At 46.7% G+C, this 15,661-nt stretch overlaps 2 protein-coding genes across 3 annotated transcripts in view; one reads left to right on the forward strand and one right to left on the reverse strand.

The window, feature by feature from the left end:
* The window catches only part of RAB6B (RAB6B, member RAS oncogene family), a 58,347-nt gene extending 54,213 nt beyond the window's left edge, over positions 1 to 4,134 (forward strand). For both annotated transcript variants that reach the window (XM_068976639.1, XM_068976647.1), the window contains one exon: positions 3,997 to 4,134. In XM_068976639.1, the coding sequence (XP_068832740.1) occupies positions 3,997 to 4,061 (65 nt within the window). In that variant the 3' untranslated portion in view covers positions 4,062 to 4,134. The remainder of the gene's footprint in view (positions 1 to 3,996) is intronic.
* Positions 4,135 to 11,647: 7,513 nt separating this feature from the next.
* Positions 11,648 to 15,661, reverse strand: part of SRPRB (SRP receptor subunit beta) — a 34,919-nt gene continuing 30,905 nt past the window's right edge. Inside the window, exon 7 of the mRNA XM_068963599.1 lies at positions 11,648 to 13,932. Within this exon, the coding sequence (XP_068819700.1) occupies positions 13,719 to 13,932 (214 nt within the window). The 3' untranslated portion in view covers positions 11,648 to 13,718. The remainder of the gene's footprint in view (positions 13,933 to 15,661) is intronic.

The raw sequence follows: 15,661 nt of genomic DNA on the forward strand, positions 1-15,661 counted from the left end.
TGTTTTTTGTCTTTTTATTAGTTTACCTATACTTTGCCATGTTATTAAAAAAAATGCATGTTTATGTATATGTACGACTACATACACACAAAGCAAGATAAAAATATACAAAAGAATATTGAGGTTTAGGGACCATAAAAAGAAAAAAATAAGGAAAAGTCATGGACAAGGTCACACTCAGAATATATGCCATCAGTTCAGTTCAGTCACTCAGTCATGTCCGACTCTTTGTGACCCCATGAATCGCAGAACGCCAGGCCTCCCTGTCCATCACCATCTCCCGGAGTTCACTCAGACTCATGTCCATCGAGTCCATGATGCCATCCAGCCATCTCGTCCTTGGTCGTCCCCTTCTCCTCTTGCCCCCAATCCCTCCCAGCATCAGAGTGTTTTCCAAGGAGTCAACTCTTCGAGTGAGGTGTCCAAAGTACTGGAGCTTCAGCTTTAGCATCATTCCTTCCAAAGAAATCCCAGGGCTGATCTCCTTCAGAATGGACTGGTTGGATCTCCTTGCAGTCCAAGGGACTCTCAGGAGTCTTCTCCAACACCACAGTTCAAACGCATCAATTCTTCAGCACTCAGCCTTCTTCATAGTCCAACTCTCACATCCATACATGACCACAGGAAAAACCATAGCCTTGACTAGACGGACTTTAGTCGGCAAAGTAATGTCTCTGCTTTTGAATATACTATCTAGGTTGGTCATAACTTTTCTTCCAAGGAGTAAGCGTCTTTTAATTTCATGGCTGCAGTCACCATCTGCAGTGATTTTGGAGCCCCAAAATATAAAGTCTGACACTGTTTCTACTGTTTCCCCATCTATCTCCCATGAAGTGATGGGACCAGATGCCATGATCTTCGTTTTCTGAATGTTGAGCTTTAAGCCAACTTTTTCACTCTCCTCTTTCACTTTCATCAAGAGGCTTTTTAGCTCCTCTTCACTTTCTGCCATAAGGGTGGTGTCATCTGCATATCTGAGGTTATTGATATTTCTCCTGGCTATCTTGATTCCAGCTTGTGTTTCTTCCAGTCCAGCGTTTCTCATGATGTACTCTGATTATAAGTTAAATATGCAGGGTGACAATATACAGCCTTGACGTACTCCTTTTCCTATTTGGAACCACTCTGTTGTTCTATGTCCAGTTCTAACTGTTGCTTCCTGACCTGCATACAGATTTCTCAAGAGGCAGGTCAGGTGTTCTGGTATTCCCATCTCTTTCAGAATTTTCCACAGTTTATTGTGATCCACACAGTCAAGGCTTTGGCATAGTCAATAAAGCAGAAATAGATGTTTTTCTGGAACTCTCTTGCTTTTTCCATGATCCAGCAGATGTTGGCAATTTGATCTCTGGTTCCTCTGCATTTTCTAAAACCAGCTTGAACATCAGGGAGTTCATGGTTCACGTATTGCTGAAGCCTGGCTTGGAGAATTTTGAGCATTACTTTACTAGCATGTGAGATGAGTGCAATTGTGCAGTAGTTTGAGCATTCTTTGGCATTGCCTTTCTTTGGGATTGGAATGAAAACTGACCTTTTCCAGTCCTGTGGCCACTGCTGAGTTTTCCAAACTTGCTGGCATATTGAGTGCAGCACTTCACAGCATCATCTTTCAGGATTTGAAATAGCTCAACTGGAATTCCATCACCTCCACTAGCTTTGTTCGTAGTGATGCTTTCTAAGGCCCACTTGACTTCACATTCCAAGATGTCTGGCTCTAGATTACTGATCACATCATCATGATTATTTGGGTCATGAAGATCTTTTTTGTATAGTTCTTCCATGTATTCTTGCCACCTCTTCTGAATATCTTCTGCTTCTGTTAGGTCCAGACCATTTCTGTCCTTTATCGAGCCCATCTTTGCATGAAATGTTCCCTTGGTATCTCTAATTTTCTTGAAGAGATCTCTAGTCTTTCCCATTCTGTTGTCTTCCTCTATTTCTTTGCACTGATCACTGAAGAAGGCTTTCTTATCTCTTCTTGCTATTCTTTGGAACCCTGCATTCAGATGCTTATATCTTTCCTTTTCTCCTTTGCTTTTTGCCTCTCTTCTTTTCACAGCTATTTGTAAGGCCTCCCCAGACAGCCATTTTGCTTTTTTGCATTTCTTTTCCATGGGGATGGTCTTGATCCCTGTCTCCTGTACAATGTCACGAACCTCATTCCATAGTTCATCAGGAACTCTATCTATCAGATCTAGGCCCTTAAATCTATTTCTCACTTCCACTGTATAATCATAAGGGATTTGATTTAAGTCATACCTGAATGGTGTAGTGGTTTTCCCTACTTTCTTCAATTTAAGTCTGAATTTGGTAATAAGGAGTTCATGATCTGAGCCACAGTCAGCTCCCGGTCTTGTTTTTGTTGACTGTATAGAGCTTCTCCATCTTTGGCTGCAAAGAATATAATCAATCTGATTTGGGTGTTGACCGTCTGGTGATGTCCATGTGTAGAGTCTTCTCTTGTGTTGTCGGAAGAGGGTGTTTGCTATGACCAGTGCATTTTCTTGGCAAAACTATTAGTCTTTGCCCTGCTTCAGTCTGCATTCCAAGGCCAAATTTGCCTGTTACTCCAGGTGTTTCTTGAGTTGCTACTTTTGCATTCCAGTCCCCTATAATGAAAAGGACATCTTTTTTGGGTGTTAGTTCTAAAAGATTTTGTAGGTCTTCATAAAACCGTTCAACATCAGTTTCTTCAGCGTTACTGGTTGGAGCATAGACTTGGATAACTGTGATATTGAATGGTTTGCCTTGGAGATGAACAGATATCATGTGGTCTACTGGAGAAGGGAATGGCAAGCCACTTCAGTATTCTTGCCTTGAGAACCCCATGAACACTATGAAAAGGCAAAATGATAGGATGCCAAAAGAGGAACTCCCCAGGTCAGTAGGTACCCAATATGCTACTGGAGATCAGTGGAGAAATAACTCCAGAAAGAATGAAGGGATGGAGCCAAAGCAAAAACAATACCCAGCTGTGGATGTGACTGGTGATAGAAGCAAGATCCGATGCTGTAAAGAGCAATATTGCATAGGAACCTGGAATATCAGGTCCATGAATCAAGGCAAATTGGAAGTGGTCAAACAAGAGATGGCAAGGGTGAACGTCAACATTCTAGGAATCAATGAATTAAAATGGACTGGAATGGGTGAATTTAACTCAGATGACCATTACATCTACTACTGCGGGCAGGAATCCCTCAGAAGAAATGGAGTAGCCATCATGGTCAACAAAAGAGTCCGAAATGCAGTACTTGGATGCAATCTCAAAAACGACAGAATATATGCCATGGCCAGTAGCAAAAAAAGTGGTAAGGAGGGAAAAGGCAAGTTGTCTTTAGGGAAGCATGGTTTTTTATGCTACTTGACTCCTGAAGCACCTCTCCCATCGCCCTTACATAGGGGCCACAAAACCTCCTTGGGACGTGGGCAACTGATCCCCTAGCAGGACTGCTTCCACCCAGCTCTGGCAGTTGGTGCTCCTCCAACCCACACTCCCCAGGGCATCCATGGAAAGGGCTATAGAGGGTTTGTGGCTTCTCACAGCAGCAAGCTCAGAGTCTAGGACCCCCTCTAACTGGAGCTTGAAGTGAGGGGGTCAAGGTTGCTGTGCCCACCTGGGCCTTGCAAGGTGGGCTGTACACCCAGCTGGCAGGCTCTGCACCTCCTGTGCACTTCGGGGTGCAGCTGACAGGGAACAAGGCCAAGGCTCCCCACCAGGAAGGCTTTTGAGAAAGGGTCTGTCTAGCCTGTGTTTACGTAGTGGTCCCACAGCCCCAGGACAAGCTTTGCTTCTGGTAGACAGAGGTAAGGTTGTGGGGGACGGTCCGGGAGGAGGAAGGGTGGGACCTGGGGAGCCTACATCCTACCCACCCAGGCTAAATGAAGTGCGAGCCCCTGGGTGCTTGCAGAGGGACAGAGGGGCTGTGCAGGGCAGTTGAGTGGGTACCGTGGCGGGAGCTTCTCCAGGAGTCATCTTCCTTAGCCCCGCTCCTGCAGTGATTGACATCAAGCTGGACAAACCCCAGGAGCCCCCGGCCAGCGAGGGTGGCTGCTCCTGCTAATGCAGCCTGACCCCGGCTTCCTTTGACACTACTCGCTTGTTGTGTTGCTTCCTATTGGTTAGCTTCCTAAGGGGGGTGGGAGATGAGCTTATCCAGATGGGAGGAGTTTTCTTTTCTCTCTGTCTCTAGGAGTCGGGTGGGTGGGGAGGGAGGCTGGGCATCAGGGATCACGTCACTCTTAACAGCTGTTACTTAAACAACTATTTTTTGGTTTGGTTGTAATATATTGTACTTTATTAAGATTGCCAAAAACTTAAAATTTAAAAAAAATTTAAATCATGTGTATACAACTTTTTGCCAGATAAAAATGTAGTCATTTTTATTTGAAAGATGTGCTTTTTTTTGTTTTTGTATATTTGTAAACTTACAGAGAACCTTTTCCACACACCTCCTCCTTCCTGTCCTCTTTTAATGGTTCACCACCTCTGCCCTCCTCCCACCCGCAGACCAATAAATTTAAACAATTAACTGGGCAATTTGTTTAGGCTCCAATCCCCAGGCTGTCTGGCCCAGACCAACCAAGCCTCACCAAAGAGGCCCTCCGTAGTTAAATCAAACACTGATGGAACGAAACAGGCTCTGAAGAGGCAGCTCTGACTCCGTCCTTCTGTGACCAGAGTAGGACGCAAGCCACAGCCCCGAGCTGAAGAAAGGCCTGTGAACTGCAGGGAGCCCAGGCCAGGCCCACTGGGATCACTTCTGCCTCTTTCCGCTCCCTGAAAAGCCTTGAAGGGGGTGGAGGACACTTGCCACAGGCAACCATCTATGCTCTGTGGTCCACCCAGTGACTGGCAGAGCAAGAGGTCATGGGCAGGAAGGAAGGACGGGGTGCTGTTGGCAACTGTGGGCTGGGGCAAGGTGTGGTTTATAGGCTGGGGGCACCATATGTAGTCATGAAAATGTTTTAACCAAGCCGTCCAACGATCAGCAAACGTGTCTGGTTTGAAGCTAAAGGAAGGGCAGAAGGAACCTCAGTGTGTGCCCCTGAAGCCCTCCTCCTTGGATGCCAGGGAAGCTGGAGCCTGTTCCACACAGGATTGGCCCGTCTGTGGTGGGGGAAGGGAGGGTCTGCAGACCTGCCACCGGGAAGATGCATGTTTGCCGATCCTTGGTTGCTAATACTGAGTGCTGATTTGGAAAAGCTGACCTCTTGACGTATTTCTGTCTCCTTGGAGCAGGGCAATTGACATTTTTGTGCACAGACCTTTGCAGATACTGTAGCAGCACTCCAGTCACTTGAGGGTAGGGCTGAGGTGGGGTCCCCAGAAGGCTTTCCAGAGAGCCATCCTGGCCATTTTTGACTCATTTCTGAGAAGGACTTAGTCCTGAGGACCTATCTGTAAAATCTTTGAAAAGAACCCTCTTTCACTAAGTGATGCTGCTGCTTGACCAGCATTCCAAATAGATCCAAACTCACCAACTCTGAGTATGCACAAAGCCAGGCAGAGGGCAGCCACTCTGGCCAAAATCAGTGAACCCTGGCTCTTCCTCCAGGCCGCTGTTAGGCTTGTCAGAGACAAGCTAAATGACTACCTGGCGTACGGTAGGGAGTAAATTCCACCATAAAGCAGGATCCCAACAAGTTGTTATGTTGAATTTGGAACTTCTCAGAAACTAATCCAAAATGGCAGCCACTAAGTGCAGCAGGGACCTGGCAGGACTCACTGATGCTGTGTCCAGTGGGCCTGTCACACACTCAGCTGAGGAGACTGTGTGTCAGAGCTGATCTTCAGAGAGAAGTTTATCTTCAGGCGAAGCAAGAGGAAGCAGCATTCCCACGGAGCTCCTCTTCCAGAAGGTAAAGACCAACGTACGAACGTAATTCCAGTGTCACATGTTGAGTTTTTATATGTGTGTACATAATTATATATAGAGATAGCCTTGTGTATACACCTTCCACACACATTCTCACAAAGATACGTGTGCTCGATGTATATTCTTGTTTTCCTGCTCTCAAGTTGGAACTTGCATTGTGATACCAGTTTTGGAAATCCAAAAGTACTGCAATGTGTTGAAATAAGAAATACTTAATATTGTCCCAAAACTTGTGATTGTCTTGCCATCAATAAAACAATGCGTAGATGTGTTAACTAAAGGCAAAAATAGAACCTGGGAATATGCACACTATTTCTGTCTGTACTTATATGCACAAGTGTGCATGCCCATGTGGGCCAGTACCCCCACCATGGCACACCCCCCAAGTGGTGCTTGTTGGAAGAGTGCTTACTTACCTCGTGAGAATTCACAGGAGTCCAGGTGACAGCACCAAGCCTGGCTGGCAGTGAGGGCCATTGCTTGTGGCCCCTAGGGCAGCCCAATTTGCAGGGATCTCATTGGGTCTCAGTGAATGAATGGTGGATTTTTATTTTCTTGGTACTATAAGAGTACTTTTTCTTTAAAAATTTTTGTTAAAAAGGTAGAAACTCAGTCCCCTTCTCATGGTTTTTTTTTACATCACAGCCTAGAAAAATAGTAAGAGATGAAGTAGATACAATGTGGCTTGATGTGGCCTCCGTGAGCCCTCCTTTCCCAACACACACATGACATCCTCTCTCCTGAGCCCAGCTCTCCCAGTCCTGTAGGAGGGGGAGGTGGGGAGGGCAATTGCCTCCCCTTATCCTCCTATCCTGGTGGCGCCACATTGTTCCATGAGTGCCCTCCTCGGGCCTCATCTCCACCCCTCTTCCTGGATCTGTCAGGGCAGCCAGACCTCCAGCACAGAAGGGCTTTGGCTCCTTGGCTCCCACTGGGGGCAGGTGCCATCACTGTCCTCTTGCTTGTAGGTAGGATCTTATCTCAGACTTAAGGTTCAATAATGAAATGATCAGTTTCCCTTGAAGAGAATGTCATGAAATTCCTCAGCATTTCTGCTGAGTATCCCATCGTTGCTGGATCCAGGTGGGCTAACACAAGGCAGAGAGGAGGGACCCTTTTAGGAAACGATCTCAGTTGAGCCAGTGGTTCAGTCTCTGTCCCCACAGAGCACACTTGACCTGGGAGTATGGCAGGCTCATCTTCTGTAGCCCTCTCTTTTACTTTGAGGAATCTCAAAAAAAAAAAAGGGAAAAAATGCTGTCAGTAAAGCTCCTGTTTTGTGGACATCTGAAAAATTGAGCATATGGTGGAGAAAGCAGAAAGCGTGTTTATGAATGCAGACGTGCCAGAGTCTCGGCATCTCGGGTGCTAGAGGCTAGAGTTGCAGCCGTGCGTCCAAGGTTAGCAAGCCTGCTGACTCGGTCAGAGGCCTCCTTGCCATCGCCGTCACTGCACTCTTCCTCAGCATCCTCAGTTGGTCTGGGATGGCCCAGGTCTGAGGAGCAATGGCCAGATCAGTTCGAGTATTTCAGGCAGCAGAAATGAGGATTGGTATGGTGGTAGCCGAGAGTGCGGACACACATTGGATGTGATGTTGTCGTTTGCCTGGTGGCGGCAGTGCGGGGAGCCCCTGCCCTCAGGTACCAGGTGTGACAGTAATGGCACCGCTGGCTTCGGTGTCCTGCAGGCAGAGAAGCCTCATTTCTCCACGTGGCAGAAGGCAGGTGAGGGTGTCAGGATGTGAGAACAGGTAGCTGAGGGCTGTGAGGCGTGTCTGAGCCACACAAGGGGCAGCCGAGCTGAAGTGTGTGGGCATCAACCAGTGCGCACTCGTTTCCTAACTACCTCTCCCCCAAGAATGTGAGACATTGTCCCCTGGCCACAGCAGAGTGAGGAGGAAGGCTCACAACCCTTCCTGCACGAAATGCAGGAAGACCAAGCCCGAGAAGGGTGACCTGCTTATGGTTACCCAGTAAACTGTAGGCAGTCAGAATCAAGGTGTTTTCACTCATCTGTCGCTGACATGTAACAAATGTGACTGCACTGGCACACAGGGCTACAGGGCACGGGTGCTCCTCAGACCAGCGTATCTGAGTACATTTCAGGCTCCTCCATTGCAAAGAAGGGCCAGCCCCCGGGTCCACTCTGATTGTCATACCAGGGCACCCTTTGGATTTTTGTTTGAAATAAAACTACTTCAGTGATCCAAAACCTTGAGCTCTCAATGCATAAACTCCCTGGACACCAGACAACCCCCCACCCCGCCCCTGCTGATGCTCATGGTAGGGTGTGGTTTATCCTTGCAGTGGGATTGGAAGCTTCCTTCTAGTGCGAAGCCTCCATAGGTTGACGGCCAGCGTGTATCACAAGGTGTGTGTCACCTTCCTGCTCACCCGGCCCCATGGAAGTGATTGGCCATGAGGAGCACAAAGGATGGCATTCCCATCTCACTGGCTCAGCAGGCTTAAATGGCCACATTGACTTTACATAAAACTGTGTAAAATGTGGAAGACTCAGCATGTTGATCAAACAATAAACTGTCCTAATTCTCAACACAAAGCCTCTTGTTTCATATTTCTAATTGGTGTGGTCATATATTGGTGGAGGGGGTGTGGAAAAACAGATTTCAAACGCATGCTCCATGAAGAAAACCCTCCTCATGTCTGGGTGGTGTGTTCACCACCTTTTGCTTTTTCCCTCCTGCTCCTCACTGGGCTCTCAACTCAGAAGGGGTAAAGGCAGGACATGCTGAACTTTACCGTAATCTCCATTCTGCCTGAAGGCTGATGGAAAGGGAAACTCCAGGCAGAACTGAGGCACAGGGCTATGTGTTATCTCTTGTCATCCCTGCTCTCCACTCACGGTGGCTGAGGGTTAGGAAGGGTGGGTATAGGGGCTGGATCTCTATTCCCATGATTTCTGGAAAGTATTTAAAGGCAAGAATTTAAGATGAACCATAATCACCTTTCAGATGACATGAAGCTACCTCGTAAGCCCTCCAGCATCATCTCACACCAATTAGAGAACCCTGAGACAGCCCTTCAGGTCTCAGTCACCTCCAGACTAAAAGGGGCCCTGAAGGCCAGCAGACCAACCCACAGAGAACACAAAGGCCCAGATCAGGCCCACCACTGCCCTGGACTGGGAATGCTGGGAATCCTGGGGCCATAGGGAAAGCCAAGTTCACCAGGTTTTCGTCAAGTTCAACCTCACTATCTTTCTCCTTTAAAGGTTCTAAGTTTCTGGAGCACCCTCCAATCCGCCACCTCAAGGAAGCCATCTCTGATTAGGACGGGTAGGCAGTAAGATTCCCTGCCCACTGAGCCTAACTTCCCTGGGTGCCAGGTGTAAACTGTGAGGTGAAGGCGTTACCAGGCAAGTCGAGGAGCTGAGGCCTGAGAGCGCAAGTGCACACGCCTGTATGGACCAGACAGCTTTCCCCCAGATTGGTATTCAGGGCAATGTGACCACAGACAGGAAAGGGAGTGCGTCATCTCCCTGAGCATCGTGCTTGCACGCACAGCATCCAGCAGGTGAAGGAGGCACGCTGGGGCTTCCCAGACGTGAGTGTGAGAACGGGAGTTGTGAATTCCTCCCTGCAGTGCCCTGCAAGCCATCAAGGTATAAGGTGGTCTCCTCTGTCCCTGTAGCCGTCTTTTGGCCAGCCGTGACCAAGGGTGCAGAAAGGAGCTTTGATAATCCTATGATAAACCCCCCCCCTTTTTTTTTTAAAGCATATTTCAGTTGAAACAAAAAGATCTGAAGTCAAAAGAACACCAACTGCCTCACATAGGACAAGATCATGGCGGTGGGGTGGGGGTGGGGAACGCCAGGATCCCAGGAGGCACTGAGGCCATGCTGGGGCTGCATGGGTGGTGCAGCCAGACAAGGAAAGGCCAAAGTGAGGATGGCAATGAGGCAGCTGACCTTAGGGCATGCAGCATGGTGGGAGGGATGGTGGGGGGTGGGGGGATGGGGAGAGGGGTTGCGGACAGGTTGGTGCAGCCAAGATGGAGCCCATGCTAAAGAGAGGGGAAAGCAGGGGCTATTTCTTCACCTGAGAATGTGACTGTATGCCCACAAAAGCAGGAAGTGTGCCACACTCAGAATTCCCAGATTTGGGCACAGTGCTTGGCATTTTCTGAACGCCATATACGGCTTGTGTGAATAGTCAACAGGTCAGGACTTCATAGTTGAAAAAGGAAGTGGAACTACTTTCCTGTGCAAAAGTCAGGTGAGGTAGCCACCTTTCTTTAAGTACTCAAAGGGCTGAAATGGAAGAGGTAAGCACTGTAACTGCTGCTAATACACCTTTAGGCGAGAATGGGCATAAACCAACTGAAGCCTTGATTTCCTTCTAAATTCAAATCTTAAAGAAAAAGCACAATATTCTGGCTGAAATGATCTCAAACCAACAGCACACAGCCAAGTGCCTTTTACACACAGTAGGAGCACTGAGACAGAGAGCACGGGGAAATCTAAGGGCAGACCCCAGGTAGTCCCCAGCAACAGCAGTTAATGCTGATCAGAAAAACAAAACCCCAGCTAACAGTCAGGCAGGAGAGGGGCTACCAAGGCCCCAGAATGTCCATAAAGTATTGAAAGAGCTGGAATGAACAGGCAGCCTCGGTCTGCAGGTGTGCTCTGTGCCCACTGGAGGCTCCATTCTGGAAGCAGGTGGTGTTTACCAGGGCAGTCAGGGCACACTGACCTGCAATCTGCACGTCCCCACTCGCAGAATGCAGGTTCTTTCGCATCGGGAGGCAAAGGCCCAGAGAGCAGCCTCAGTGCCTCCCACCTGCAGTGGCTCAGACACTGCCACGTTCCCGTCTGTGACACAGTCAGGCTGAGTCTGCTGGCCCTGTGACCCGACAGCCCTCTTTCCATTCTAGCCATACTTGGCTCCCAGCCCAGGAAGAAATGGGCCTACTTCGGCTGAATGGCTTCAGGGCCACAGGAACATAATTTGACCTCCCCACTGATAACCAAGCTCCCAAGGACGAGTCACCGTGGCCTAGACCCACAACAATGGGATGACTGTGGCAGAGTTAGGAGGCAGAATGAGACTGCCCAGAAGGACTATGTAACCTGCCTGCTTACTCCACCCTGAGAGTAAAACTAAACAGGGCCTGAGACGTCCCTGGCAGTCCAGTGGCTAAGACTCGGTCCGTGCTCCCAATGCAAGGGGCTCAGGTTTGATGCCTGATCATGGAATTAGATCCCACGTGCTGCAACTAAAGATCCAGCGTGCCACAACTAAGACCTGGCACAGTAAAATTAAAAAAACAAACAAACACGGCTTGTGGCCCAAAGAACGTAACAGAACACATTAAAGGCCTATGTGATACTCCAGGAGGCCAAGTCACCTGTGAGACTGCTCCCTGGAGTCCCAGGTGCTTGGTCGTGTTACACATGCAGATTCCCGAGACCACACGAGGCCTACTGCTGAACTGAATGCTCAGGAGCGGGGTCCTCAGACGAGCTATTTAACAAGCATCACTTAGTTCTGATGCATGCTAACATCTGAGAATCACTGTTTGAGATAGAACTTTCCTTTTTCAAAAGATGATCTTTAAGGTCTTGAATAAAATTCAACCTTGCTCCCCTTCTTCAATCACTTGTTTTATGTACTTCTTCCTCTTATGAAATGAAACACTGTATCATCTCTGGAAAAAACAACAAAATAGCTGACAGCACATGCATGCCCCTTAATGGAAGCATCAAGCCACTGATGTTTATTTAGGTGAGCATTGCCTCTGATTATGTGAACATGTCACATTTATCACATACCTTTTGAGTTTCTGGTTCATTCTTCTTACCTACTTCCTAAAACTACTTGGCTAATAAGGAAAAGGCAAGAAAAAGTCTGAAAGACAGTAAGACATATCAGCAGTGACACTTCCCAATAAGAACCCGCCAGGGTTGGACTCTAATGGCATCTGTGTCAGCTTGGGTTTATTTCATACTCCAGCAGCAAGCTGTGTGATGCACGGTGTGGGAGCGGGGAAGGGATTCTGAGGCAGAGCCAGAGTGACACAGGAATGGAAGGCCAGCAGGCAGAGGCAGGGGCCACAGCACGTATGCGGGGACCACACTCACTGGGATGTCACTGGCTCCGTGCCATTCTCCGTTGCCTCTCCTCGACCCTCAAGGCAAGGTTAGGAGGGTCCCACGGCATACCCCTGGAGCATCCTGCACCTCCTCTTTTACGGCTCTTCCCTCACTGTGCTGGGATTAGCGTTTCACCTATCCACAGCTACCCTTGTCTCCTCTTTAATCTTTAGTGGCTTATCTCTGAGTGTTTGAAGTAGGGATTGAAGTTTCTATGTACGTTACCATCATTAGGCCCCAGAAATGTGGAGACAGGCCTGAATTCTAACACGTGTGCCTACCTGTATTCTCTCTACCATTCTATGTAAATGCTCTGAGCTAGACAGTTTTTATTTGGGGCGGGGGGCTGTGATGGGTTTCTGCTGCTGCACAGGCCTCTCTCTAGTTGTGGCAGGCAGGCTGCTCTCTAGCTGCAGTGTGTGGGCTTCTCACGCTGGTGGTTTCTCTTGCTGTGGAGCACGGGCTCTAGGGAGTGTAGCCTTCAGCATTTGCGGCTCCTGGGCGCTAGAGCACGGGCTCGACAGCTGCTCCGCAGCATGTGGTATCTTCCTGGATCAGGGAATCGAATCTGTGTCTCTTGCACTGGCAGGCGGATTCTTCACCACTGAGCCAGCAGGGAAGCCCCACAGACAGGCTGTTTTATTTACCAAGAAATATATTAATCATTTCTCCTGCACTCAGTGCAGAGTCTGCTGTACTCAGGCGGGTCTCCTGCATTGCAGGTGGATTCTTTATGGACTGAGCCACCAGGGAAGCCTATATATTAATCATTTATAAAAAGCCATTTATAAAGCCATACATTTTAAAAGATAGCAAAGAACATCACTTTGAAATTGCTTTAAAAAAAAACCATCGGTGAATGTGCACTTTAAAAATCTACAGACAACTTTTTTCATCTTGTATTTGTTCCACAGCATTCATGCTATGAGTACAAAATAGGAGCTCATCAAATAGCACATAAAGATACAGCCCCGGAGCACTCATGCATCAGAAAAACAGAACAGCTTCTAAATCTCCCTATGTTCCCTAGTTAAGGGAAACCACGAGAATGGTCATTTCTAGTGTACACTTTAGTAGCATTTGGGGATTTAGCACTTAACAGTTCCATCGTCTAGGAATGACTCCAAGAATTCATAACGTTTCTGAAACCTAAGTGTTACAGGGCTAGAGTGTGGACAAGTCACTGAGCTGATGAAGAACAGACCACTGTCAGCACGGCCTTGCTGTTTTCAACCTGCCTTTACGTGTCCGGAGACCATGTTGTAATTGTACCAACAAATCTGAAGATTCATGTACTGCCCATGAAGGGTAACTGGAAATCACCCAGATCCACACAAGACAGGTTTGTTTCCAGGGTAAGGGGCCAAAGCACAGAAGCAGAGGATAAGAAAACACTTTAGATGACATCATATTCTCATGATAGTATCCTCTCTATGTGAGGTCCACTTGTTAGACCTCGACCTTACATCAGGCATATACTAAAGGGATCTTACATACACTTAAAAAAGGGAAGACACAAATCAAATAAAATAACTAGTTTGAAAGGAATATGGGAGAACTGAACTTAAAAATTTAAAAAAAAATTCCACACTGGTTTCAACAATAATCTGTTTCCAGAATAAGGAAAAGTTCCTAACTATATTTGAAATATTTCCTCCAGACTACCAAATCCTTTTCCAAAACTGTCATTCACACATACACACATTCACATCCTGTGTTTGGATCTAGTCCTCAGGCGATTTTAGCCAGCCACTTCTCCAAGTCCTGGATGTCAGCAGAGCCAGCATCCCCTCTTCCACCCTTGGCACTGCACTCCAGGAACTCTACTTTGAGGGGCAACTGTGAGAATTCAAATTCTTTGCCTTTCTTCCCCAGCTGAGCAGGGGCAGTGCTGGAACTGTCCAGTGTGCTCGGGGCGGCAGAACGGGTAACCCGTAAAGTATTGCTGTGAGACAAAAGGAAAATGAATCAGGAAGCAGAAAGACCTTAATTCTTATATAACAATTAAAGCCCTTTAGAAAATCACATTAATTCCTAAATATTTCATCACTCAAATACTGAATCATAAAACTGTCAATTATGCTATTAGGATTATTAAATAATCTTTTGCTTTACAAGTTATAGGTCACTCTCTCAGACAGACAGGATAGCAGTCCAACCCAACATGGCCAGATGGTGGCAGTTTAGTTGCTAAGTCATGTCTGACTCTCTGTGACCCCATGGACTATAACCCAACAGGCTCCTCTGTCCATGGGATTCCCAGGCAAGTCTACTAGAGTGTATTGCTATTTCCTTCTCCTGGGGATCTTCCTGACCCAGGGATTGAAACCGGGTCTTCTGCACTGAAGGCAGTCTCCTGCATGGCAGGCAAATTCTTTACCGAGTGAGCCCCCACGGAAGCCCACATGGCCAGATGACAGGGGGTCAGTAATGAACCAAGGTCACACCAACCTTCTTTCAGCAAAGTGCCCCCTTCTACTAGGACTGCCTGCATGATGCCTTTTTAAGATATATTTTCATATTACCTGCTGGTTTCAAAACCTTAAGTTTCTGAAAGTGAAGTGTGGGTAGGTAGATATTTACATATTTATCTCGAGTCTATCTGGTTACAGAGCTTAGAAATCTACAAACTGCAGGTTCTCATATTCAGTCCAATCTCTTTAGCTACTAACACCTTCCCAATTTAAGTCACTTAACTGCCACCTGCAGGCCTTAATAAGAAGTGCAAAAGCAAGGCTCACTGGGTCTATTTCTCTCCCCAGAAGCAGAGGAACATGTGCAAACAAAATAAAGGATGACTTAGCACTGTAAGATTTCATGAAAACAAATGTAGAATCCATACAAAAAACTAAGTACCTTGTTCAGAAAGACACACATATGGGAAAAGTATTTTAAAAACAATTAACACGAGGAAAAACATTTGAGGACGAGCACCTTAAAGGGCCTTCTAAGAAAGATGTTAGGTCCATGGGTCTTCATCTCACTGATTCTTTAAACTCAATATACATGTCACATATGCTCGTTTATACATAAAATATTTTACAAGAAACTCAAAAGGAAAAAAAACCCTAACACTATATTCAGCTCTTTTCATTCAGAAAACTATGAAATGCTTCACAGCTGATAAGGCCTAATTCTCACAAACACAGGATTAAACTAAACTTAGACTCCTAATTTAACTGATATTAACCTTTATAACTTTTTAACATTTTATTTCACTGCCTTTATAATACAGCATTTCTTTCTGTATTGTTTTTCTGTGGCTCTTTAGAATGAAAAGCAAATGAATCAAGGAAAACATGGGAAGACTTGAACTATGCTGTTTAAAAAAAAAATGGATACACATGAACTTACTTACAAAACAGAAAGAGACTCACAGAGAACAATCCTATGGTTGCTGGGGGAAAGGATGGAGGGTAAGGGATAGTCAGGGAGTTTGGAATGGACGATGGATGTCCAGTACATTGCTGTATTTAAAACGGATAACCAACAAGGACCTACTGTATCGCATGTGGAACTCTGCTCAATGTTATGTGACAATCTGGATGGGAAGAGAGTTTGAGGGAGAATGAATATATGTATATGTATGGCTGAGTTCCTGTACTATTCACCTGAAACTATCACAACCTTGTTAGTTGGCTATATCCCAATACAAAAGTTAAAATGCTAACAAT

Source organism: Capricornis sumatraensis, chromosome 1, assembly GCF_032405125.1.
Source record: "Capricornis sumatraensis isolate serow.1 chromosome 1, serow.2, whole genome shotgun sequence".
Classification (NCBI taxonomy): domain Eukaryota; kingdom Metazoa; phylum Chordata; class Mammalia; order Artiodactyla; family Bovidae; genus Capricornis; species Capricornis sumatraensis.